The 26851-nt window shown below is 42.5% G+C and overlaps 1 protein-coding gene across 2 annotated transcripts; it reads right to left on the reverse strand.

The window, feature by feature from the left end:
• Window positions 1–343: 343 nt before the first annotated feature.
• LOC128125377 (ribonuclease P protein subunit p29-like) lies at window positions 344–11054 on the reverse strand. Of its 2 annotated transcripts, none has more exons than XM_052762748.1 (3): window positions 10842–11054; window positions 8702–8754; window positions 344–636 (listed from the first exon to the last, which is right to left on the reverse strand). In XM_052762748.1, exons 1-3 carry the CDS (start codon window positions 10846–10848, stop codon window positions 439–441), a joined length of 258 nt encoding a protein of 85 aa, XP_052618708.1. In that variant the 5' UTR covers window positions 10849–11054; the 3' UTR covers window positions 344–438. The 2 variants fall into 2 exon arrangements, with proteins under 2 accessions (XP_052618708.1, XP_052618707.1); XM_052762747.1 differs by having other exon boundaries at window positions 344–639.
• Window positions 11055–26851: the final 15797 nt, after the last annotated feature.

The following is a 26851-nucleotide window of genomic DNA, read 5'->3' on the forward strand; positions in this document are numbered from 1 at the left end:
TCAGAAACTTCAGACATGTGTAGGCAGTACCTCTCCTTGGCAGTAACCTTTGAGTGGGTGATTCTGTCTAGGGATATTAAAAGCTATAGGAAAGTCCATATTAAGGAATATCAGTTCATCTTTTCTAGAAAGCCAAGAGAATCTGTGGCTATGGGTAACAGACTCACTTATTAGTGAGCCTAGGATAGACACTAAATGATGTAAGTTCTCTGGCTCACCAATGCCTGACTTTTAGAAGCCAAGACAAGACAAAAAAAATTGGTAGGGGGAGGCTGTCTCCTGTGATGGAAGGCAGAGAAGCCCCTGAGACTAAGGGGACAGAGCTGCCTAGTGAGCCCCTGGAATCACCAGTCTACACCCTGACCAGAAAGACCAGGCAATGAGGAGTGGCAAGGCCTTTAGGAAAGATGGGCGTACCTCTGTTGCTCTGGGTTAATGTCAAAGAGCCTCATGTCTCTCCTCTGTTTGGCAGTGAGGCTTTTGGATTTCCTCTTCTGCTGCTTTAGCTTCTGACAAGTATTCCAAGACCAGAGCCTTGCGTTGCAGATGGCTCTCACAGTCTTGCTGGCTCCAGTGAGGTATGCTCTGCTTCAGGAAGGCCCTCACAAAGGCCTCAGTCCGCTGGCTTCCCAGCTCCTGCTAGGAGACATGGTGGTATGGTTTACTGTTCTGTTCTCAGACTACAGGGTCCTCATGTCCAGTTCCTGAGAGCCACCATTTTTGCTGATCTAGGTTACAAATCCCTGTCTTCCAAGTGTTTTCTACACACGACTGCCAAGATGTAAAAGTAACACTCACATGCTAACTGTGACACTGTCCTACACTGTAGCCAGGTCAAACACTGACTTCCTGTCCTGTTTCTCTGAGGTAACTCTATTGAGCATTCAAAATCCTTTGTAACACAAGACTTCTCTAATCCTTGTGGGGAAGGAAGCTTGAGAAATGCATGATACAGGTTATTTAATAAGTCATGACCACAAGACTAGCTTGAAATAGAAGGGAGCTGGGGTTGTTAGGGAAATGAGCCATTCCAGAACTAGGGGAAATTGCCTGGGGGTTCCAGGCAGGTCAAGGAGGAGGAAATCTGACACTGAGCACCACAGTCCCCTTTCCTTGCTTTTCAGCCTTGTGGCCTCCATGTGGCTGCTGTTGGAGAGGTCTGCTCCAGTCCCCCTTGAGGCAGAAAGCGCGAAGTGCATCTCGGGCACTACTCACTCTCATCCACAGGACTGTAATACCCTAGGGAAGAGCAGGTGAAACCACTTCACTGTTGTGCCCAGTCCTGAGACACTCTAGTGTCACCACCTCTCAAGTTGGGGTAGCAACAGTCTATTCTTCACTGGGCAGCAGGCATCTCACTTGGCTTCATCTGCTGCAACCCGGGCAGTGCTCTTTCCTGAGGACTTACCTCTTGGCTGGACCATTTGCTGGGCTCTTTTCTCACTAACCAGACAGTAAAAACAAGTCTGAGTCTAACTGCCAGCTTTATTTAGGTTAACATATCAACAGTGGCCGATACCCTCTCTCTGCTAAAGCAGGGGGTAAAAAGACAGAACACACAATCTTTGAGGCAGTTCAAAGTCGGGATGGCTAAACAATCTATCATCAATATCAGAACAATTTGGTTCTTTTAAACACATATGTGGTCTCTCTTTCATGGGGAAATAAAATCAAGGCCTTTTAAAATCTTGATTTCAAGGATATTCTCTCTCCTTTGATTTTTTGAGACAGGGTTTCTCTGTGTATCCCTAGCTGTCTTTAAACACAGAGCACTGCCTGCCTCTGCCTCCCAAGAACAGGGATTAAAGGCATGCGCCACACAGCCTGGTAGGGCATGTGCTCTTTATGAGACACAGGTGACACTTCTTTTTTTTTTTTAGTTTTTTTTTTTAATTTTAATTTTTATTTTGCAATACAATTTAGTTCTACATATCAGCCACGGATTCCCTTGTTCTCCCCCCTCCGGCCCCCCTCATCTTTCCCCCAGCACACACCCCATTTCCACCTCCTCCAGGGCAAAGCCTCCCCTGCGGACTGAGATCAACCTGGTAGACTCAGTCCAGGTAGGTCCAGTCCCCTCCTCCCAGGCCGAGGCAAGCGATTCTGCATAGGCCCCAGGTTTCAAACAGCCAACTCATGCAATGAGCACAGGACCTGGTCCAACTGCCTGGATGCCTCCCAAACAGATCAAGGCAATCAACTGTATCACCCATTCAGATGGCCTGATCTAGTTGGTGACCCCTCAGCCATTGGTTCATAGTTCATGTGTTTCATTTGTTTGGCTATTTGTCTGTGCTTTATCCAAACTTGGTCTCAATAATTCTCGCTCATATAAACCCTCCTTATTCTCAGAGATCTACCCAGGGCCTAGACATGGATCTCAGCATCCAGATCCCTCAGTCGTTGGATGGGGTTTCTAGCACGACAATTAGGGTGTTTGGCCATCCCATCACCAGAGTAAGTCAGTTTGGGCTGTCCCTTGACCATCGCCAGCAGTCTGTTGTGGGGGTACCTTTATGGATTTCTGTGGACCTCTCTAGTACTTTGCTTCTTCCTATTCTCATGTGGTCTTCATTTACCATGGTCCCCTATTCCTTGTTCTCCCTCTCTGTTGTTGATCCAGCTGGGATCTCCCACTCCCCCAAGCTCTCTTTCCCTCGACCCTCGCCCTTCATTACCCCACTCATGTCCAGGCTGTTCATGTAGATCTCTTCCATTTCTCCGTCATTGGGAGATCCCCGTGTCTTTCTTGGGGTCCTGTTTTCCAGGTAGCCTCCCTGGTGATGTGAGTAGCAGTCCAGTCATCCTTGTTCCACATAGAGTATCCTCCTATGAGTGAGTACATACCATGTTTGTCTTTCTGAGTCTGGGTTACCTCACTCAGGATGATTTTTTCTAGATGCATCCATTTGTCTGTAAACCTCATGATATCATTGTTTTTCTCTGCTGAGTAGTATTCCATTGTGTATATGTACCACATTTTGTTTATCCATTCTTCAGTTGAAGGGCATCTAGGTTGTTTCCATGTTCTGGCTATTACAAACAATGCTGATATGAACATAGCTGAACAAGTGCTCTTGTGGTGTGGTTGAGCATTCCTTGGGTATATGCCCAAGAGTGGTAGAGCTGGATCTTGGGGGAGATGGATTCCCAGTTTTCTAAGAAAGTGCCATATTGACTTCCAAAGTGGTTGTACAAGCTTGCATTCCCACCAGCAGTGGAGGAGAGTTCCCCTAGCTCCACATCCTTTCCAGCATAAGGTGTATTCAGTGTTTTTGATCTTAGTCATTCTGACAGGCGTAAGGTGGTATCTCAGAGTTGTTTTGATTTCCTTTTCCCTGATGATTAGGGGTGCTGAGCAATTCCTTAAATGTCTTTCAGCCATTTGAGTTTCCTCTGTTGAGAATTCTCTGTTAAGTTCTATAGCCCATTTCTTAATTGGACTGTTGGGCATTTTGATGTCTAATTTCTTGAGTTCCTTATATATTCTGGATATCAGTTCTCTGTCAGATGTGGGGTTGGTGAAGACCTTTTCCCATTCTGTAGGCTGTCACTTTACCTTGTTGAATGTATCCTTTGCTCTACAAAAGCTTCTCAGTTTCAAGAGGTCCCATTGATTGATTGTTTCTCTCAGTGTCTTTGCTACTGGTGTTCTATTTAGGAAGTGATCTCCTATGCCAATGCATTCAAGACTACTTCCTACTTTCTTTTCTAGCAGGTTCAGAGTAGCTGGATTTATGTTGAGGTCCTTGATCCACTTGGACTTAAGTTTTGTGCACGGTGATAGATATGGATCTATTTGCAGCCTTCTACATGTTGATATACAGTTATGCCAGCACAATTTGTTGAAGATGCTTTCTATTTTCCATTGTGCACTTTTGGCTTGTCAGAAATTATATGTTCATAGGTGTGTGGATTAATGTCAGGGTCTTCAATTCGATTCCATTGGTCCACATGTTGGTTTTTATGCCGGTACCAAGCTGTTTTTATTACTGGAGCTCTATAGTAGAGCTTGAAGTCAGGGATCGTGATGCCTCCAGAGGTTGTATTATTGTACAGGATTCTTTTGGCTATCCTGGGTTTTTTGTTTTTCCATATGAAGTTGAGTATTATTCTTTCCAGGTCTGTGAAGAATTGTGTTGGTATTTTAATGGGGATTGCATTGAATCTGTAGATTGCTTTTGGTAAGATTGCCATTTTTACTATGTTAGTCCTGCCTATCCATGAGCATGGGAGATCTTTCCATTTTCTGACATCTTCTTCAATTTCTTTTTTCAGAGACTTAATGTTCTTGTCATATAGGTCCTTCAGTTGCTTGGTTAGTGTTACCCCAGGGTATTTTATGTCATTTGTGGCTATTATAAAGGGTGAAGTATCTCTGATTTCCTTCTCAGCTTCTTTGTCCATTGTATATAGGAGGGTTACTGATTTTTTTGAGTTGATCTTGTATCCTTCTGTGTTGCTGAAGGTGTTTATAAGTTCCTTGGTGGAATCTTTGGTGTCGCTCAAGTATACTATCATGTCATCTGCAAATAGGGAAAGCTTGACTTCTTCCTTTCCAATTTGTATCCCCTTAATCTCCTTATGTTGTCTTATTGCTCTGGCTAGAACTTCAAGTACTATATTGAATAAGTATGGGGAGAGCGTACAGCCTTGCCTCGTTCCTGATTTTAGTGGAATTGCTTTGAGTTTCTCTCCACTTAATTTGATGTTGGCTGTTGGCTTTCTGTAAATTGCCTTTATTATGTTTAGGTATGTTCCCTGTATTCCTGATCGCTCCAAGACCTTTATCATGAAGGGGTGTTGGATTTTGTCAAATGCCTTTTCTGCATCCAGTGAGATGACGATATGGTTTTTTTTCTTTGAGTTTGTTTATATGGATGGACTTTCGTATGTTGAACCATCCTTGCATCCCTGGAATGAAGCCTACTTGATCATGGTGGATAATTGTTTTGATGTGTTCTTGGAGTCTGTTTGCCAGTATTTTATTGAGTATTTTTACATCAATGTTCATGAGGGAGATCGGTCTGTAGTTCTCTTTCTTTGTTGTATCCTTGTTTGGTTTAGGAATCAGGGTAATTGTAGCCTCATAGAAGGAGTTTGGTAATGTTCCTTCTGTTTCTATTGTGTGGAACAATTTAGAGAGTATTGGTATTAACTCTTCTTTGAAGATCTGGTAGAATTCTGCACTGAAACCATCTGGTCCTGGGCTTTTTTTGTTTGGGACACTTTTCATTACTGTTTCTATTTCATTAGGGGTTATTGAACTATTTTAATAGTTTATCTGGTCTTGATTATATTAGGTATGTGGTACCTATCCAGAAAGTTATCCATTTCTTTTAGGTTTTCCAGTTTTGTGGAGTAGAGGTTTTTGAAGTATGACCTGATGATTCTCTTGATTTCCTCAATGTCTATTGTTATGTCCCCCTTTTCATTTCTGATTTTGTTGATTTGGATGCTCTCTCTCTGTCTTTTGGTTAGTTTGGATAAGGGCTTGTCTATCTTGTTGATTTTCTCAAAGAACCAACCCTTTTATTTTCATTAATTTTTTGTATTGTTCTCTTTGTTTCTATTTTATTGATTTCAGCTCTCACTTTGATAATTTCCTGGCATCTATTTTTCCTGGGAGACTTTGTTTTTTTGTTCTAGATCTTTCAGATGTACTGTTAAGTCACTAGTGTGAGATTTCTCCAACTTATTTATGAGGGCATTGAGTGCTATGAATTTCCCTCTTAGTACTGCTTTCATAGTGTCCCATAGGTTTGGATATGTGGTGTCTTCATTTTCGTTGATCTCTAGGAAGTCTTTAATTCCTTTCTTTATTTATTCCTTAACGCATTGGTGATTCAGTTGAGTATTATTCAGTTTACATGAGATTGTAGGATTTCTGTAGTTTTTGTTGTTGTTGAAATCCAACTTTAGACCATGGTGGTCTGATAGAACACAGGAGGTTATTCCAATTGTTTTGTATCTGTTGAGATTTGTTTTGTGGCCAGGTATGTGGTCGATTTTAGAGAAGGTTCCATGGGGTGCTGAGAAGAAGGTATATTCTTTTTTGTTAGAATGGAATGTTCTGTAGATATAGATTAAGTCCATTTAAGTCATGACATCAGTTAAGTCCTTTATTTCTCTGTTAAGTTTCGATTTGGGAGATCTGTCCAGTGGTGAAAGTGGGGTGTTGAGGTCTCCCACTATTAATGTGTGGGGTTTTATATGTGATTTAAGCTTTAGTAATGTTTCTTTTACATATGTGGGTGCCCTTGTGTTTGGGGCATAAATGTTCAGAATTGAGATTTCATCTTGGTGGATCTTTCCTGTGATGAGTATATAATGCCCTTCTTGATCTCTTTTGATTGATTTTAGTTTGAAGTCTTATTTTGCTGCATATCAGGATGGCTACACCCGCTTTTTTTTTAACACCATTTGATTGGAAAGTCTTTTCCCAGCCTTTTATTCTTAGGTAGTGTCTATCTTTGAATTTGAGATGTATTTCTTGTATGCAGCAGAAAGATGGGTCCTGCTTTCGTATCCATTCTGTAAGCCTATGTCTTTTTATAGGTGAATTAAGTCCATTGATATTGAGGGATATTAATGACCAGTGATTGTTCATTCCTGTTATTTTTTGGTGGTGATGTGTGTGTACTTCTCTTCGTTGGGGTTTACTGCTGTGGCGTTATCTATTGCCTGTGTTTTCGAGGGTGTATCTGACTTCCTTAATTTGGAATTTTCCTTCTAGTGCTTTCTGTAGGGCTGGGTTTGTGGATAAGTATTGTTTAAATCTGGCTTTGTCTTGGAATGTCTTGTTCGCTCCATCTATGATGATTGAAAGTTTTGCTGGGTATATTAGTCTAGGCTGGCATCCATGGTCTCTTAGTGTCTGCATTACATCTGTCCAGGTCCTTCTGGCTTTCAAATTCTCCATTGAGAAATCGGGTGTTATTCTGATGGGTTTGCCTTTATAAGTCACTTGGCCTTTTTCCTTTGCTGCTCTTAATACTCTTTCTTTATTCTGTACGTTTAGTTGTTTAATTATTATGTGGTATGGGGACTTTTTTGGGGGGTCTAATCTGTTTGGTGTTCTATAGGCTTCTTGTATCTTCATAGGCATTTCCTTCTTTAAGTTGGGAAAGTTTTCTTCTATGATCTTGTTGAATATATTTTCTGTGCCCTTGAGTTGGTATTCTTCTCCTTCTTCTACTCCTATTATTCGTAGGTTTGGTCTTTTCATGGTGTCCCAATTTCTTGAAGATTTTGGTTCATGACTTTTTGGCTTTAGTGTTTTCTTTGACTGATGAATCTATTTCTTTTACTTTATCTTCAATGCCAGAGATCCTCTCTTCCATCTCTTGCATTCTGTTGGTTATACTTGCATCTGAAGTTCCCAATTGTTTAGTCAGATTTTCTATTTCCAGCATTCCCTCTGTTTGTGTCTTCTTCATTTTTTCTATTTCCCTTTTCAGATCTTGGACTGTTTCCTTCATTTGTTTCATTGCTTTTTCTTGATTTTCTTTCTGTACTTTATTATTTTTTTCCAGGACTTTATTGATTTCTTCTAATTTGTTTGCCCTTTCCTCTAGTTGTTTACAGCGTTCTTCCCATTTTTTTTTGTCATTTCCTCTACACAAGCCTCTACCTTCTTCATGATGTCAATCATAAGGCTGTTTTCTTCTGCTTCTTCCAATTTTTGATGTTCAGATCTAGGTGTTGGAGGATGGCTAGGTTCTGGTGATGCTGTATTGCATTTCATTTTGTTGCATGTATTTCTGCCTTGACGTCTGTCCATCTCCTTGTGGTTCATTCTTGGTCTTCTCAGCACACTTGGTTCAGACAGAACTGACAGATTCAGGAAGTCACTCTCTCTTGTCCAGATGGGAGCTCTCTTGTCCAAATGGGAACTCCGGGGCAGGATGGGAGCTCTTGTCCAGAAGGGAAGTCTGGAGCAGATTGGGCGCTCTTGTCCAGAAGGGAAGTCCAGGGCAGGATGGGTGCTCTTGTCCAGAAAGGAAGTCCAGGGCAGGATGGGAGCTCTTCTCTCTCTCTCTCTCTCTCTCTCTCTCTCTCTCTCTCTCTCTGGGTTCCAGAAGGGAAGTCCGGGGCAGGATGGGAGCTGGGGGCTGGCCACTAAGTCTCAGGAAGTGGCTGGGGTCTTGGGCGGATGGGCGTGGGGGCAGGGCGTGGAGATTGCAGGGTCTACCAGGGGTCTTGGAGAGGGGGATTCCTTCCCGGTGGGGCTAGAAGGGAACCTGCCCAGTGGCCAGAACCTGGGGCCAAGTTGGGCAGGTGTCCCCGGAGTGGCTGGTGCCCAGAGATGGGGTCTGGGCAGAGCCAGGGCACCCAACTGACAATGCATGCTGAAGCATCCAGCCAGAATTTATAACATTCACTTATGAAATGGCCTGAACACTGAACATAGAAGCAAGAGCAAGTCAGGGTTCAGGTAGGCACAGGCTGTCATTGCCCATGGAGTGGGAGATGACATGAAATCTAGGAGTCCAAGTCCCACAGAGCTGACTCTGGTACCCTAAGAAGGGAGCCTGGCACAAGAAGACATCAGCACAAAAGACCTCGATGGGGCCTAATATGCTGAATGTAAAGGTGAAGAGTAATCATGGGGAAGGACAGCTTACACCAGTCTTAGAAAACATTGAACCATCTTTGCTATCAAGTCTACTGCTCCCAGCCCACCTTTGAAAGACTGTACCTGTACATCATGTTCCTTGGCTTCTTTATGAGAAAAGACATGGTAAATCACAGCTGGGGGATGAAAGACAACAATAGAAGATTACTTCCTGTTAGGAATGAGTGTAATATCCAAGGCTCTACTAAGTATGATCAAAACTACACTTATTTAGAGACGGAATACTTGGTTAGTATGAAAAGGCAAAGATTTCTTGGATGATACTTCTGTTTTACTCTGCAGTCCTGGGGGATTAAACTCAGTGGGGTTTAATGCATGCCAGGCAAATGCTTCACCATGGATCCATGTCTCTGGTCCTACTGAATGCTGCTTATTTACATATTTATTTAAAGACAGAGTCTCACTTTGCATCCTAGGCTGACTTAGAATTTGCTATGTAGCTCACAATGGCCTTAAACCTCCAATACTTCTGTCTCAGGCTCCTAAGTGCTAGTTCCTGGGATTACAGACATGTACCACCACAACTATCTTAGATACTTCTTAACTCTTCCCTCTGGCCAGATTTGTCCTAGAAATATTTAGGATGAGGTTTAAAAGAGCACCTCTCAAAGCTTAATGTGTTTAAGAACCTCTGGGATCTTATTAAAACATGGGGTTTTAGTTCCTACTCCAGACTCTGCATGTCCAGAAAAACTCCTCATTGGATCACATTTAGAGTAGTTCTGATTTAAAATACAAGTTATAATTATGCTGGGGCAGTTGCTCACTAAGGAATGAAGACACTAAAACTGAGGTGATGTTAACGGTTAGGGGGTGGTTGGTTGAAACACTGTATTTTGCTGACTACAAGAAATTTAAAACATATTTTTCGCTGTTTAGAATCTATAAAATTGGAATGTATCCTGACAGACAAAATACAACAGTCTTTCTGCAAATTCTAAATATGACCAGCATGATGCCAAAATCTCTCTAAACCTCCATGCTTCTGTTTCTTATTTGTTTGGAGGAAACCATCACGGTGGCATTGGGGGACAGAGTACAGTTGTAAATGTGGTAAGAAAGGGCAAATGACCAGAAAATGTAGCTCACACTACACTCTATACATTTAGTCCCTGAGCTGAGTGTGGTAGCGCACACAGTTGATCCCATCACTTCAGAGGGAGAGGCCAGCCTCGTTTACAGTCTGTTTCCAGCTCAGTCAGAACTATATAGCGGACCTTATCCCAACAGCAACAATAATAACAAACAAAGAAACAAAAACCCACCTCTGTTCTGTGTGCTTCCCTGAGTACATGTTTGAACAAGCAAACAAACCAAGGTAGTTACCAGTTTTACATACAGAATCTAGTTCTCCATTGAACTGCAAATTGACACTCCGGTTTGTTTATTGAGATTAATGTGCAGGGCCTGAGATCCCAGGAATAACTTTGTTTTACCTACCCCAGATGCCTAGCAACAGAGTTGGAAATCTTTCTGCAGCAGTACACATGTAATAGCTCTGGTACACTCACTGCTTGTCAAGTAGTTGATTTAAAACAACACATATATACACTGGTAGGTGCGTGTATACATTTATTTTAATCTCATTAATCTTTCTAAGCAATTTTAAACATAGTTATTCCTAGTTATGTACAAAATAATATTGAAGTTGAGATATGCCAAGGCACTTGATCTCTGATAAAAGGACATGGCAGGAGTGTAAATCAACAGATCAGAGGCTTAATCTTTACAGTATCCCCTCTCCCTCTAATACTGCTCCAGTGCTTGCTTCCTTTCCTGGAACATCTCTTTTCTGCTCAAATACCAATGCCTTAGGTTTGCAATACTGAGCCTAAGAAGGATTTTACATGACAAAAGGTGAAAAGCCAGAGGGGAGCAGGTCCTGTCAGCAGTTATCTGGGCAGGTAGTGGCTAAGTCCCGCCAAGGTCTTGGATCCACCTCTTCTAGTTCCCCTGAGCATCCCTAGCTCCCCTGGGGAGAACACAAACTCCATCTTGACATCTATTCCTAGTTTAGAGACTGTGTCTGGCCACTTCACACTCTGCGCCTCGATTTCTTTTGTGTACGATGAGTCAATAGTACACAGTTTCCCTGGAAACTGTCTTGGGACTCTGTTGCGACAGGTATCCCTGATTCAGCTTCCTGTTCCAGACCCTCTTTACTGTCATCCCGGCCCAATTTCGTGTCTCTCATCCCGCTTACCCTTCATTGTCGGACGCTTCCGGAGCGCTTTGATGACGTTTCCTTCAGGTCTCACTCACTCTTTCCCTTTCTTCACTTTGTTCAGCAGCTTTCAGCCACCAGGACTCTTTCTTGTTTACCTTTCCGCTAGAAAAATCCGTTGTGCCCAAGAAACAAGGTGCGCACAGCACACAAACAGACATGCTCCAGGCGGCATCAATGGATGCAACCAGATCTCGGACACAGCGCTTTGCGTGACGCCATCTAAGCGCGACGGGCTCTGGCGGTGCATGCGCCTTGGGTTTAGCTCTGCTGCCGAGGGAGGGGCTAGCTAAGCGCCGGTTCTGTGGCGGGTGGAGTCTGTTATTTGTGGCCTCTTCAGTTTATGGCTGTCCTGGCCGAACAGTCCAGTTGCAGGTCAGGATTAATGAAGTATAGCTTGGCAAGCTGTCATGGAGAGGATGTTAGGGAGATTGGGATTACGGAGGGCAGAAATGGGCCCGAAGTAGTGGACGTATTTTCTTTTCCTTTTTCTTTTTAGTTTTTCGAGACAAGGTTTCTCTTTGTAAGAGCCCTGGCTATCCTGGAACTCACTCTTGTAGACCAGGTGGCCTCAAACTCAGAGACTTGCCTGCCTCTGCCCCCTATGTGCTGGGATTAAAGGCATGAGCCACAATCATCTGGATTTTCTTTTCGCCCCCCAGGGGACTCATGTGTCCCTGGCTGGCCTAGAATTCACTCACAGGATTACTAGTTATCTTTTGTAATGGTGGCTGGGGATTTTCTTCTATTTAAGCTACTATGTTTAAGGGTCTCTTTCCTATATGTAAAATAGAGTAGCTTTAGCTGGCTTTAGTCTCAGAATGCTTGCTTTTTAAAATTTATTTATTTTTCCTTCTGAAGACAAAGTCTCCCCGTGTAGTCCAGACGCTTTCTATGTAGCCGAGGCTGAGCTCCTAAGTATAATCAATATTCCTGCCTTAGCCTCTGGAGCATTGGGATTTACAGGCCTCCCTTACTGCATCCAACCCAGAAAGCATTCTTGAGACTTGGCGCATTAGTTTCTGTCAATATGATAAAAGACAAAAAGTGATTCTTGTGGTTGCAGATGTGGGACACAAAGGCCCAGCCCAGACTTCTCAGCCTGCCTGGGTTCTGTCCAGACACCGCTCTTAATTTCTGATGAGTGCTGGATCTAACTTGGATGGTGGGTGAGAGAAACAGTCCCTGTGGTCTCTTTAGTCGGTGATTTTTAATATTGAGTACTATGCGACCTCCTTTTAAAGAGGGAAAAGAATTCTTAGAGAAACTTGGCAAAGAGCACCACATTCTTGTTTAAGAAACATAGGCTTTATATGTCTTTGGGTGATAATTGTGTGCCATTTTGATCTTCAGCAGTACAGGCCATGGTAACGCCCATATGCTTTAGACTTTGAGGCCACCCTGACAACAACAGGATGGACACCAAATGTGTTGCATTTGCAAAGACCTGACACTAGTTTAGCATGTATGAGACTGTGTGTGAAAAGTGCCCTTGGGGACTCATAAATGTGAACTCAATAATGAATACTTGATTTCTTTTTTGAGATAGGCCTCCCTTTGCAGGCCTGGCTGTTCTGGAACTGGCTAAGTAGATCAAATTGGCCACAGACTCACAGAGATCCACCTGCCTCTGTCTTAAGAGTGCTGGAATTAAAACATGCTAAAAGATTACTTGACAAAAATGGTATACATTTAAAATAACACTTTGAAATTTATATATTATGAAATGGCTAAATCAGTCTAAATAACCTCATGTAATTGTTTTTTTGGTGAGACATTTAAAATTTTAGTGATTTTTTTCAAGTATATGCTGCTACTATAGTAGCTATGACATACATTAGATTATTATGTATTAGCTTTTGGTCTTCTTTTCTTTAAAAAGTTATTTAATTAATGAATTTACTCATTTATTTTTGGTGGTTAGGATCAGCCCAGGACTTATGCTATGTATCACTGAGCTATTCCTCCCTTACAGTTATGAACTTAGATAAGCACAAGACAATAGTGGACTAGGGGTGTAGCTCAGTGGTAGAACACTTGCTTAGTACATTGAGACCCTGAGTTAATTACCAGAGTAGCAGATGGTGGGGGTGAGGTTAGACAACTGAAAATATATGAGTCGTTTTGTGGGTTGTAGACTCAAAAGTAGCATGGATTCTGTGGTTATAGTGACAGAGGCACAGGAGTCTCTCTTTTTGAAAAGAATTATTTTTATTTTATGAGTGGTTTTTCTTTTTGGTTTTTCAAGACAAGGTTTCTCTGTGCAACAGCCCTAGCTGTCCTGGAACTCCCTCTGTAGACCAGGTTGGTCTCAAACACACAGAGATCATCGTGCCTACCTCCCAAGTACTGGCTTTAAAGGCATGTGTTACCATGCCCGGCTTTATGTTATAGTGTTTTGACTGCATGTACGTACGTATCTGGTATGTGCATTGTGTGTGGCTCATGCCTACAGAGGCCAGAAGAGGGTGTCAGATTCTCTGGAACTGGACTTACAGAGATGGTTGTAAGCCTTCATGTGTTCAGTGTGTATTGAACCCCAATCCTCGGCAAGAATAGTAGGTGCTCTTAGCTGCTGAGCCCTCTTTCTTCCTCAGTTATTAGGAATCTCTTAATGAATCATTTTTAAATAGCAAGCATAGCTTTGAATATCTGCCAGTGTTCCCTGTGATTCTCAGATTACAGTAGGGTGGTGGGTTCCCCAGAGCAACAGTGACCATAGTTGCCTGCTTACTAAAATAATTGCTTTTTAAGAAGGGAGTGCCCCCACTTTATCCTCTTCAGAAAACAGTGTATGAAGAGAGATACCTATTAGAATAATTTTTGTGATTATTATTTATGATAGCAAAGTACTCAGAATAATATTTGACAGCTATGGACTGAGCAAATGAAGTATGTGCTGATTTATTTGGTAAATTAAATTTATCACATGGGTGATAGAGTGCACACCTATAACTCCAGCCCTCAGAAAGCTGGGCCAGGAGGATAGAGAGTTTAAGGTCCTCTTAGGATACACAGTGAGACCCTGTCTGAGAAAGCAAACAAATTAAAGGTTTCAAAATTTCTGATTCCTAGGCATCTCTTAGAGTTACCTAGCAAATGATTACCCAGCATCTATGTTTTGAAAAAAGATTTTAAAAGTGTTTATGTGTTTGTGTGTGTGTGTGTATAATGTGTGTGGGTGCATGTGCATGTGTCAATAGCCACAGAGGCTAGAAGAAAACTCCATTGGATCTCGAGTTACATGTGGATTGGAGCCACCCAATGTGGGTTCTGGGACATCTGGAAAAACAGCAATTGTTCTTAACCCCTGAGTCATCTCCCTGGTCCCTAGAATCTGTATTTTTAAAGAATGTTCTCAGGTGAGATGTTCTTATATTCAGGTATGTAATAGGTCCCGTTACAGGTTAGGTAACCACAATTTTTAGGATGGTTATAGAAATATTAGTAAATAAAACCAAATCTATACAGAAAAATACAAATACATTGAAAGGTTTTATAAATGGACGAGGAAACACCTTTGCTTATTTAAAAAATTCATTTTATGAAAGTGACATCTTAATTTTTTTCTCTTTGTAGCAATGAATGGTAAACTTTGCATCATCGATATTCATGCATTTTCCCATGAGTGAATCTATGAAAATTCTGTGAGAATTTGAGGTTCAATGGCATGATGGTGACTCCACCCACTTCCAACAACTTACTATGGAAAACTTGAAGTAGGATTGGTGAGATGGCCAGCAGGTAAAGGTGTTTGCCATCTAAATCTGACCACCTGAATTCCATCACCAAATTCCACCAGGACAGAAAAGGACTGACTCCAGAGAGTTGACCTGTTACCTCCCCACACATGCTGTGCCACGTGTGTACCACACTCACATACACTTACTCCAGTCAGTACCAGTGTGCTTCTATAGCTAATATCTTGCTACATTTGTGCAGATTATGTTGGCTTGCTGTCTTAAGACCTTCAGGCTGTCATATCAAAGACAGAAGCACATTTTCATACAGAGATTCAGGAATAACTTCAGTTATTAAACACACGAGTATTTGAAAATCAGGCCATAACTTGGATTACTTTCTTATTTTCTTTTTATTCCATTTTTTTAAAAAATCTCTGTGCTTTGGTGTTTTTCCTGCTTGTATATCTATATGAGTGTGTCAGGTACCTGGAACTGGAGTTACAGACAATCGTGAGCTGCCATGTGGGTACAGGGAATTGAACCTCTGGAAGAACAGCCAGTGCTCTTAACCACTGTGCCATCTCTCCAGCCCTCCCTTATTCTATTACAGTTATTATGAGTGTCTGTGTGTGTTGGCATGTGTGTGCCACAGCACGTGTGATGGTCTAAGGAGAGCTGAAGGTGTCAGTTCTCACCCTGCACTCTGTGTGTCCCTAAAATTGAAGTCCTGTCATCAGGCTTGGCAACCAGCACATTTACCCACTGTCTTAGTTAGGGTTTCTATTGCTGTAATGAAATACTATGACCAAAAGCAACTCGGGGAAGAAAGGGTCTATTTCTTTTATATATCCCCAGTCACAGTCCACTGAGGGAAGTCAAGGCAGGAACCCAAACTGGGAAGGAATCTGGAGGCAGGAGGTGATGCACAGGCCATGGAGGAGTGATGTTTACTGACTTACCAATCATTGCTTGTTCAACCTGTTTTCTTACAGAACCTGGGACCACCAGCCCAGGCGGCACCAGCCACAATGGGCTGGGCCCTCTCACATCAATCCCTAATTAAGAAAGTTCCTTGCAGGTTTGCCTATAGCCTGACTTTCTGGAGGCATTTTCTCAGTCGAAACCTCCATTTCGCCTGCTCTCAGGTGACTTTAACTTGTGTCAAGTTGACACAAAACTAGACAGCACACCCACAGAACCATCTTGCCAGCCCCTTAGTTTACTTCTTGCTGCCGTTGACATTATACATACAGATACACGGGAGGAAAGGTTAACTTTGGCTCAGGGTCAGTGATCTGTAGTCTATCACAGCAGGGTGGGCATGGTGCAGTGTCTCAGTCCATGGCAGCAGAAGTGTGTGGCAGTGCTATTCATGTCATGGCTGACCAGGACAAGCAGTATGACCAGAACTATGTCTGGGCTGTAACCTTAAAGGCCACTCCTAATGATCTACTTCTGCCAGGAAGCTGGGCTTCCTGAAGGTTCCATCGCCTTCCCAGATAGTGTTGCCAGCTGGGGAACAAGTGGCCAAAACATGAGCCTCTGGGAGACATTGCAGATTCAAACCATGTGTTCCATTAGTGAATGAGATCCCTTTATCTAATGACTTCTGGTGACAGTGGGAATTACTTTCTGTAGCCCACTTCACTTTTGGATTAAGGAGAAACATTTCTACTGGAGTTTTAGTCACTGCTTAAAAAATTAGTGATTAGAAAGAAATTACCTCCAAGCATGCAATTAGAACCAGAGGCCTTATTAATCATGAGAACTGGAAAATGTTTCATTACTCTTTTATTTCATTTGTTGTATGAAATATGTATACACACATGCATACATGTGCCTCAGCCTGCCCAAGTGACAGGAGTATAGGAGACCACCATCAGGTCCAGTTCCGGTTCTTTTCAGTGGTTATTTGTTTGTGAGAGAGACAGGCCTTTTTGGGCTTTCACACAAGAAAGCCCTGTGTGAAATACTATGAGAACATCAGAGGGTGAGTATTTCTCATCTTATCCAAAATGTTTGGGACCACCAGTGTCTCATACTTTGGAGTTTTCTGGACTGTGGGAATGTTGGCATGGATTTGCTGATTGAACAATCCTAATCTGAAACTTAAAGCTGTAAATTGATCTGAAATCTGAAGGTTTTTCAGGACACTTTGGGTTCTGGGTCATTGCATTTCTTGAATTGTGGGTTCTCCTGTGCTTGCTTCATAGGCTGGCTTGGACTACTCTGCAAGACAGCACTGTTTAACATTAGATACCCAGCTTTATCCATGCTCTCAAAAATACAAGGCACAGATTATGAACTCCCTGACCCTGTTTTGCACTTGATCCAAACTCTGGTGTCAGTACAGAAGACTGGCAAGCAGAACTACAGGTGTTGGATAGAGGAGAACATGGATCCAATGGCACCAGCATTCTTCAGGTTGGTTGGTTATTTATGTGTGTGTGTGTGTGTGTGTGTGTGTGTGTGTGTGTGTGTGTGTGTGTGTTCACCATGCCATTTATGTGTAGCTCAGAAGACAACTTAAAATAGTTGCTTCTTTCCTTCTATCATGTAAGTTTAGGATACTGAACTCAGGTTGTCAGGCTTGGCAGCCAACTTCCTTACTGCCTCATTTTGCTGGCTCTGTTCTTCTACTTTAATAATATCATCAGAGGCCACTGGAGAATAAAGAGACTGCCATTAGACTTTATTTCCCTCACTTTGTTTTGTGATGCGCCAAAATGTTGTGGATGGAACCCAGGTTTCCCACTTGCTAGGCAACAGATCTACTTGTTGAGCTCTACCCCATCTCAGCATTGGGCATTTCTGCTGGGCAAATCATTTCCTGCATTGAATAAATTGACACATTGGCAATAGAAATCACAGGCCTGATCACATGCATTCCCCTAGTCAACAGATGGCACCATATTTTAAAATTTGGTTTAAATTTAGTATCAACAGTAGAGACTATGACACATACCATGTATAGCCCAATATCAGTTTTTCAAATGCAATTCCCTAATCTCTCAACCTGTGAAAGTCACTTTTTAGGCTTTCTTGACTCCATATTGTGTAATATAGGGCTTCATCTATTTTCTTGTCTGAGGCAGTGTCTCTCTATGTAGCTCTGGCTGTCCTGGAACTCACTACGTGTAGATCAGGCTGGTCTTGAACTCAAGAGATCCACCTGACTCTACCTCCTGAGTGCTGGGATTTGTAGATGTAACCAACCGTCTTATTAAATAAGAAACACAGAGCCAATGTAAAGATAAAAGCCCAAGAGGTTAGAGCTAAGAGCCTTACCCTTCCTGCTTCAGCGATCCTCTTCAGCCAAGAGAGAGACTTACTTCCTGAGTGTTTGTCTTTATATAGACTTTCTGTTCTGCCTTCTCATTGGTTGTAAACCCAACCACATGACTGCCTCTTCACTGCTGTTGGTACAGACCTCCAGATCTTCTATGATTACTATTGAGATTAAAGGTGTGTGTCTCCAATGCTGGCTGTATCCTTGACCACATAGAAATCTACCTAGCTCTGCCTACCAAGTGCTGGGATTAAAGGCGTGTGCCAGGAACACCTAGCTCTGCTATGGCTTGCTATTAGCTCTGACCCTCAGGCAACTTTATTTATTAACATACAAATAAAATCACATTTTAGTACAAATAAAATATCACCATAGGGATTAAAGGTGTGAACCACTATACAGGGTTTTCAGTATATTAAGTTGCTGTGAGCTGATTCCATCGATTACAACTCGGTTTGGTTTATATGAGGGGCTCACATGAATTTGAGGCTTTGGACTTGGGAGTTATTCCTGAGACCCTGGAGGAGTTTCAAGGACCCTCACTGTAGGCTTCAAGGGCACGCACTCAGTTCTTAATTGTACTCTCCTTTCTGACATGTTCAGTCTCAGAGAAGTAGATGCTGGCTGCAGGCCTCATTTTCCCCTGTGCATGCCTCCACAGTGATTCCTAATATTGGGAAGTGAGAGAGAGAAAGGAGTGCAAGCAAATACTGAAGTTTGGCTGTGTTGCTTATGTCCTAACACCTAGCTGGAAGGAAGAGACCTACCTCCCCTTCAGACCACAGCAGACCTGGAGCGAGGTTAGCCTAGTTCTGTGAAGGAGAGAGCCCCTCAGCACAGCTGCTTGCAACAGTTTAAAAGGCATATGCTTTGTGACAGGCGGAAATACCTTTAGCTTCTAATGTCTCTTCTGTTCTTTAATGTGCAACATGTAGCTTAAACTATAAAAAGCAGTATAGAAAAATATGCAAAAGCAATGTACAAGAAAAATATGCAGATGCAGCAAACTGCAGGTTAGACCAAGAGTGGATATTGCTATCAGAAGCAGGAAACTGCAGGCTAGACCAGGAGAGGACAGAGCTGTGGACGTCCTAGCTACCTGAACTGGAAGAAAAGACCCATAAGATACTATGTCAGACACATCAAACAGTTTAGAGGAAAGGACTCAATAAGTGACCAAATGATTGCAATAAGAGCTATAAAGACCATGCTCATGGTTCTCACTGGCATCTTCATGTATAAAGTAAGCACACGGATAATTACTGAACATCAATCCACCTCAAGGTCACAGACACACTTCCTACTTAGTTGTCTAGTAAAAAATTACATATGAGATGACCTTAGCAGCTGATGTGCACTAGGCAAGTGTTCTGCCACTGAGCCCAATCCCTACCCTTCTTTTTGCATTTTATTTTGAGCCCAGGGTAGGGTGCCCAGGCTAGCCTTGAAATTGAGATCTCCCTGCCTCAGCCTCTCAAGTAGGTGGGATAACAAGTTTGCACCACTAGGCCTAGCAACACTCATCTTCTGCCAGCTCTGAGATCTTCCCCTTAAGGCGGGGTTGGAGAAGAACTGATCATCAAAGCTGCAGGGGGTCTTCAGAATGATACTTTAGTTTCCCACTAGATGTCAGTGTAGGATCAGTAATGAAACAGGGTGGCCCCTTCTTCCTGAGTAAGGGAGTGATTTCCATCCATCCCTGTTAAAAGTCAGGATTGCCCACTACTCCTGGGGATCACAGCTGGTTCTTGTAAGAAGGAGCTGGGGACATTCAGGATCAGAGTTATTTCTCTGTAAACACTGTAGCTGGATTTTGATTTAATATCTCAACAGAGCCAGGGGGCTTCCATGATACAGAGGTTAAAGGGAGAGAGAAAGAAGAGGTGTGGTTGCAGATGGCATTCCTGAATTGGTGGCTGCTGAAGAGGGTGGAAAGGCAGGAGGCCGGCCATCCCAGAGGACAGGATGCACAGGTAGATTTTAGTGAGTCCATACAGGGCTGCTCTGATGAATGCAAGGGGTTTGACTTGTCACTCAGACTTTGTCTATTATTTATTTATTTTTGAAGGTGCTCTTTCTGCTTTTTCCATAAAAGGATTTTCTGCCCAGTGACCTTGTTATGGCTTTGGAAGGATGGTCGTATCTGCAGAGTGTGTGTGCATTGAACAGCATTTATGTGTCCACCCTTGTGCATTGTATATGACCACGAGCTCACAAATTTAAGGTGCCAGTGTCATTTTCCTGTATCAGGTAGAAATCAGACAGGGAGCTGAAGTCACTTAGGGAAATTTTTACTAATTGTGATTATTGATCTGTTTTGGCACTTAGCGTGTGTATGATGACATTTATTGGTGCTATCTCATTGGGATTTCAATTTTCCCTTTTCATCAACACGGGAGAAAAGTTCTTGTGAGAGGGGCTTAAAGCAGGTGGGATGGCAGGGTCCCACAGTGCTGAGGTGTGTATGTGGGGTGCAGACAGCATTTGTCAAGGAGTTGCAGCAATGACTGAGCAGCTGGTCCATGCTTCCTAAGTGGTGTGATTCCAGGAAACACTGTAACATGCCATATCCCCTGTCACTGTCAGTGGATGTGGAGTAACAAGCAAGCTCTTGCCCCAGGGAACTGCAGGGCACCAGATCCCAACAGTAGAGAGGAAAGTCCTTCCATCAGCAAAAGTTACCAGCTTTCTTAAGGGTCATATTCTGGAATGCAAATGCCCCTGGAAAGGGTACTAAGTCAACCCTGCCATCTCCAAAGGTACATCTGTAGCCTGTGTCTCTGAAAGAGTCATGATTTGAAGGGGAACAAGGGAGCAGGTAGAGGTCAAAATTGGAGGTAGGCTGGTTTGAGCATCAGACTACATACACTGGTTCCATTTTCCTTCCTAACGACAATAAGATTCCATCTGACTAGGACAGAGCCTCTGGGATCTTACTTATCTCTGGTGGATGTAACTAGGGACAAGTAGCTTGTTTCCTTTCATTATCCCCTGGACCCCACCCACCAAGGATCCCTATAAAGGGTTTCAGGAAGGCCGTACTTGAGGGGACACAGTGTGAGAAGCTCACTCTTGCTTGCCACTTCCCTGAACTGACCTCTTTGCTTTGCCTGGCTGAAGCAGGCCTGCTAAGTTCTGTCTGTTCTAAGCTGAGTTCTTTCTGTCCCAAGCACTGTACTTGTTAAAGTGTTCCCCCTTTCTCTGGAGATGGCTTCTCTTCCGGAGCCACAGAGCACACAGGCATTTCTCACTGTTCTTGCAAAGTAATCCCAGTTATTGCTGAATCCTCAGCAGAGAGCCATCACCAAGGGATATGAGATCTGCACATAAATTCACTCTGATGGCCAGAGAAGTCCTTCCTTCTCTTTAATTAGGAATTGATCAGTAACATTGATAAAAAATTATGCCTGTTGACCATATTCCTGGATGGTAATCAATGATGTTAATTTTCAGTACATGAGTTCTGGACTAGACATTAATTAGAAGGGATAAAGCTGTGTGATGGATCACAGTATGAGATCTAGGACAGACAGACACTCAAAGGGTGCCCAGGAGATTTTCTTTTACCCATTAGTTAACAGATAATGAAGTGGGAAATCATCCCTGGTAGCTGAGTCCTGAAGATAAATGTTTAAAAGCTGCCCCACAATGTCACATGTATGACCATTTATGCGCTCTGGGTTCCAGTGACAAGAAAATGACAGTGCAGAGCTTGCACAGACTCTGTCCCTTCTGATCCAGATGGGAGCCACCCCCTCTTTCCACCCAGTGTAACTTTTTTTTCCCAACCCATATATTTTGTCATCATTGAGAGGAAACTTTAAGTTGAAAGGTGACAATTGAGGTGTCAAGTCTAGCAAGTCAGAAATAGCAGAAATAGTTCAACATCAAAGGCAGCATCAGGGTTTTAGTCAGAGTGCTGACCAACCATGGGTATGTGTGTGTGTGTGTGTGTGTGTGTGTGTGTGTGTGTGTGTGTGCACGTGTGTCGTCTGAGAGAGGGTTTCATAACTGTCACCTTCATGATGAACACTTATGGCCTGAATGCAGATGTGGGATGTTGTGTCAGCTGGTCAGGAAGTAGATGGGGAAGGCCTATTACTCAGGTGCAATGGTCTGGATCTTGAATGTCCCTCTAAGGCCCATGTCTTAAAGGCTTGTTCCTTGTCGGGAGGGCTCTAAGGGGAAGCAATGGAACCATTAGGATGTGGGGACGTGGGAGAAGTTAGGTTATAAAGAGGAGTGTAAGACCCTGGCCCTTCCTGACTTTCCTTACTTTGTGACTTATGAGATGAGCAGTGCTTTCTGTCTCTGCCACTCAGCACACCTGCCATAAACCAAAGCAGTGGGGCCATGTGACCTGGAATGAGAGCCTTCAGAACCATGAGCTGCAGTGTCCTCTGCTTTTGACTCTGTGTCCCAGGGCTGGCAGGGCTCTGGCTATGTGTAGTCTCTGGGCTCCCTCCTCCTGATTGGCAAGCGCTTTTTCTTTTTTCCTCTTCTGGGACTCATTAGCTTACCAACTCTTGTGGCTCTTGTTTGTGTCCTGTAGCCTTCCTATGGCTGTCATTTTGACTATAGCAAAAAGTTGTCGCTGATACCAACCATTGCTTGAAGAATAATGGTGTACTATTCACACACAGGACCTTGTGGCATGCAGGGTCCAGCTTCTGGTCTGCCACTCCACGTTTGGAATGGCTGCAGCATCTGCATGCACATCTTCATGTGATATGCTTATTGTCCACCAGGAAGTAACGTGGCAACATTGAAATGCTCTCTCACCAATTTGTTTTCATCATCTTGGCTTTCCAGAGGCTTGGTATAGATGGAGTCCAGCAGTATTGGGCATGTGCTAAGGGCACCACTTGGTTGACAACAGTCCTGGCTGCCTGCCAGTGAACCTGAAGGATCTCCTGCTGGCAGGCTACAATCAGCTTTTCCCTCTTGATGCTGTGTGGCAGGTGCAGCTTCCCTTGTACAGCCTCCTGTAGCAAGCTTTCTTGTGGGACTATCTTTGGATCGCCAGCCCCTAAACAATGACAGGAAGATTTCTTATTAATTATGAAAGCTTGGCCTTTAGCTTAGGCTTGTCCAACTAGCTCTTTGTTTTAATATGAATTTAAAAATCTATTTTTTATTAAGGAATTTTTATACATTTTATATACCAATATCCCTCCTCCCACCCCTCCCGCCTTCTGCCCCCCAACCCACTCCCCATTCCCACCTCCAACAAGGTATGGCCTCCCATGGGGAGTCAGCAGAGCCTGGTACCTTCAGTAGTGGCAGGTCCAAGTCCCCTCCCCCCTCATCAAGACTGTACCAGGTAGTGGTTCCCCCTGTATCAAGCTCATGCACCAGGGATGGATCCTGATCCTACTGCTAAGGGGCCCCTTAAGTAGATCGAGCTACACAACTGTCTGGCTTATGCACAGGCCTAGTCCAGTCCATGGAGGCTCCACAGCTATTGGTCCACATTCATGTGTTCCCATTAGTTTGGTTTGGTTGTCTCTGTAGGTTTCCCCAGCATGATCTTCATGTACTTGCTCATAAACTCCCTCTTATCTCTCTTCCACTGGAATCCTGGAGTTCAGCGTGGTGCTTTGCTGTGGATCTTTGCATCTGTTTCCATCAGTTACTGGATGAAGGCTTTATAATGAGAGTTAAAGCATTCACCAATCTGATTACTCGGGTAGGCTAGTTCAGGCACCCTCTCCACTATTGCTAGCAGTCTAAGCTGGGGTCATCTTTGTGGACTCCTGGGAGCTTCCCTTGTACCTGGTTTCTCTCTATCCCGATGATATCTCTCTCTTTATTATGGTATCTCTTTCATTGCTCTCCCACTCCATCCCTGTTCCAGATCAACCATCCCATTCCCTTATGTTCTCATTCCCCATCCATTACCCTTCATTGCCCCCCTCATCCCCAGTTTACTCATGGAGATCTCATCTATTTCCCCTTCTCAGGGCGAACAATGCATTTCTCTTAGGGTCCTCCTTGTTACCTAGCTTCTCTGGAGCTGTGGGTTGTTGCCTGGTCATTCTTTGCTTTACATCTAGTATCCACTTATGAGTGAGTACATGCCATGTTTGTCCTTCTGAGTCTGGGTTACCTCACTCAGGATGATATTTTCTAGTTCCATCCATTTGCCTGCAAATTTCATGATGTCATTATTTTTCTCTGCTGAGTAGTACTCCATTGTGTATGTGTACCACATTTTCTTTATCCATTCTTCAGTTGAGGGGCATCTAGGTTATTTCCAGGTTCTGGTTATTATGAATAATGCTGCTATGAACATAGTTGAGCATGTGTCTTTGTGGTATGACTGAGCATTCCTTGGGTATATGCCCAAGAGTGCTATAGCTGGATCTTGAGGAAGATTGATTCCCAAATTTCTAAGAAACCACCATGCTGGTTTCAAAAGTTGTTGTATAAGTTTGCACTCCCACCAACAGCGGAGGAGTGTTTCCCTTGAACCACATCTTCTCCAACATAAGCTTTCCTCACTGTTTTTGATCTTAACCATTCTGACAGGCATAAGATGGTATCTCAGAGTCGTTTTGATTTGTATTTCCCTGATGACTAAGGATGTTGAGCAATTCCTTAAATGTTCATCCATTTGAGATTCTTTTGTTGAGATTTCTCTGTTTAGCTCTGTAGCCCATTTTTTAATTGGATTGTTCAATATTTTGATGTTTAGTTTCTTGAATTCTTTATATGTTTTGAAGATCAGCCGTCTATCAGATGTGGGGTTGGTGAAAATCTTTTCCCATTCTGTAGGCTGTTGTTTTGTCTTATTTACTGTGTCTTTTGCCTTGCAGAAACTTCTCAGTTTTAGGAGGTTCCATTTATTAATGGTTGCTCTCAGTGTTTGTGCTACTGGTGTTATATTTAGGAAGTGGTCTCCTGTGCCAATGCATTCAAGGTTACTTTCTACTTTCTCTTCTATTAGGTTCAGTAGCTGGATTTATGTTGAGGTCTTTGATCCACTTGGACTTGAGTTTTGTTCATGGCAACAGATATGGATCTATTTGCAATCTTCTACATATTGACACCCAATTATGCCATCACCATTTTTTGAAGATGCTTTCTTTTTCTCATTGTATAGTTTTTGCTTCTTTGTCAAAAATCAGGTGCTCATAGGTGTGTGGATTAATGTCAGGGTCTTCAATTTGATTTCATTGGTCCACATATCGGTTTTTTATGCCAATACTAAGATGTTTTTATTACTGTAGCTCTCTATAGTAGATCTTGAAGTCAGGGATGGTGATGCCTCCAGAGGTTGCTTTATTTTACAGGATTCTTTTAGCTATCCTGGGGTTTTTGTTTTTCCATATGAAGTTGAGTATTGTTTTTTCCAGGTCTATGAAGAATTGTGTTGGGATTTTGATGGTGATTGCATTGAATCTATAGATTGCTTTTGGTAAGATTGCCATTTTTACTATGTTAATCCTACCTATCCATGAGCATGGGAGATCTTTCCATTTTCTGATATCTTCTTCAATTTCTTTCTTCAGAGACTTAAAGTTCTTATCATACAGGACCTTCACTTGCTTAGTTAGAGTTACCCCAAGGTATTTTATATTATTTGTGGCTATTGTAAAGGGTGATGTTTCTCTGATTTCTTCCTCAGCCCATTTATCATTTGTATATAGGAGGGCTACTGATTTTTTTGAGTTAATCTTGTATCCTGCCACATTGCTGAAGATGCTTATCAGTTGTAGGAGTTTCCTGGTAGAATTTTTGGGGTCACTTTCAAGCAGAGTTGAAAGAGATGTCGCCAGGGTCTCAGAAAAGCACAGTTCTTTAGTTCTGAGCAAGCTCCCCCTTGGGGCTACCTTATATTGACTGTCATTTCATCTGCACATAATAAACATTTGAATTCTTCCTTTCCAATCTGTACCCCTTGATCTCCTTTTGTTGTCTTATTGCTCTGGCTATAACTTCGAGTACTATATTGAATAGATATGGGGAGAGGGGACAGCCTTGTCTTGTTCCTGATTTTAGTGGAATTGCTTTGTGTTTCTCTCCATTTAATTTGATGTTGGCTGTTGACTTGCTGTAAATTGCCTTTATTGCGTTTAGGTATGTTCCTTGTATCCCTGATCTCTTCAAGACCTTTATTATGAAGGGATATTGGATTGTGTCGAAGGCTTTTTCAGCATCTAATGAGATGATCATGTGTTTTTCTCTTCAGTTTGTTTATATGGTGTATTACATTGACAGATTTTCATATGTTGAACAATCCCTGCATCTCTGGGATGAAGTCTACTTGATCATGATGGATGATTTTTTGATGTCTTCTTGGATTCGGTTTGCCTGTATTTTATTGAGTATTTTTGCATCAATGTTCATGAGGAAGATTGGTGTATAATTCTCTTTCTTTGTTGCATCTTTGTGTAGTTTGTGTTATCAGGGTGACTGTAGCCTCATTAAAAGAGTTTGGTAATGTTCCTTCTGTTTCTGTTGTGTGGAACAATTTGAAGAATATTGGAATTACCTCCTCTTTGAAATTCTGGTAGAATTCTTTGCTGAAACCGTCTGGCCCTTGGCCTATTTTTTTTTTTTGGTTGGGAGACTTTTAATAGCTGCTTCTGTTTCCTTATGGGTTATAGGTCTATTTAAATTATTTATCTGGTCTTGACTTAATTTTAATATATGGAATTGTCCATTTCTTTTAGATTTTTCAATTTTGTGGAGTACAGGTTTTTGAAGTATGACCTGGTGATTCTCTGGATTTCCTCATTGTCTATTCTTTTCATTTATGATTTTGTTAATTTGAATATTCTCTCTCTGATTTTTGGTTAGTTTGGATAACGGTTTGTCTGTCTTTTTGATTTTCTCAAAGAACCAACTATTTGTTTCATTGATTCTTTGTATTGTTCTCTTTGTTTCTATTTTATTGATTTCAGCGCTCTATTTGATTATTTCCTGGCATCTATTCCTTCTGGATGAGTTTGCTTCTTCTGTCTAGAGCTTTCAGGTGTGCTGTTAAGTAACTAGTGTGAGATTTCTCCAAC

The sequence above is a fragment of the Peromyscus californicus genome, unplaced genomic scaffold (genome assembly GCF_007827085.1).
Source record: "Peromyscus californicus insignis strain IS unplaced genomic scaffold, ASM782708v3 Scaffold_4__1_contigs__length_199733344, whole genome shotgun sequence".
Classification (NCBI taxonomy): domain Eukaryota; kingdom Metazoa; phylum Chordata; class Mammalia; order Rodentia; family Cricetidae; genus Peromyscus; species Peromyscus californicus.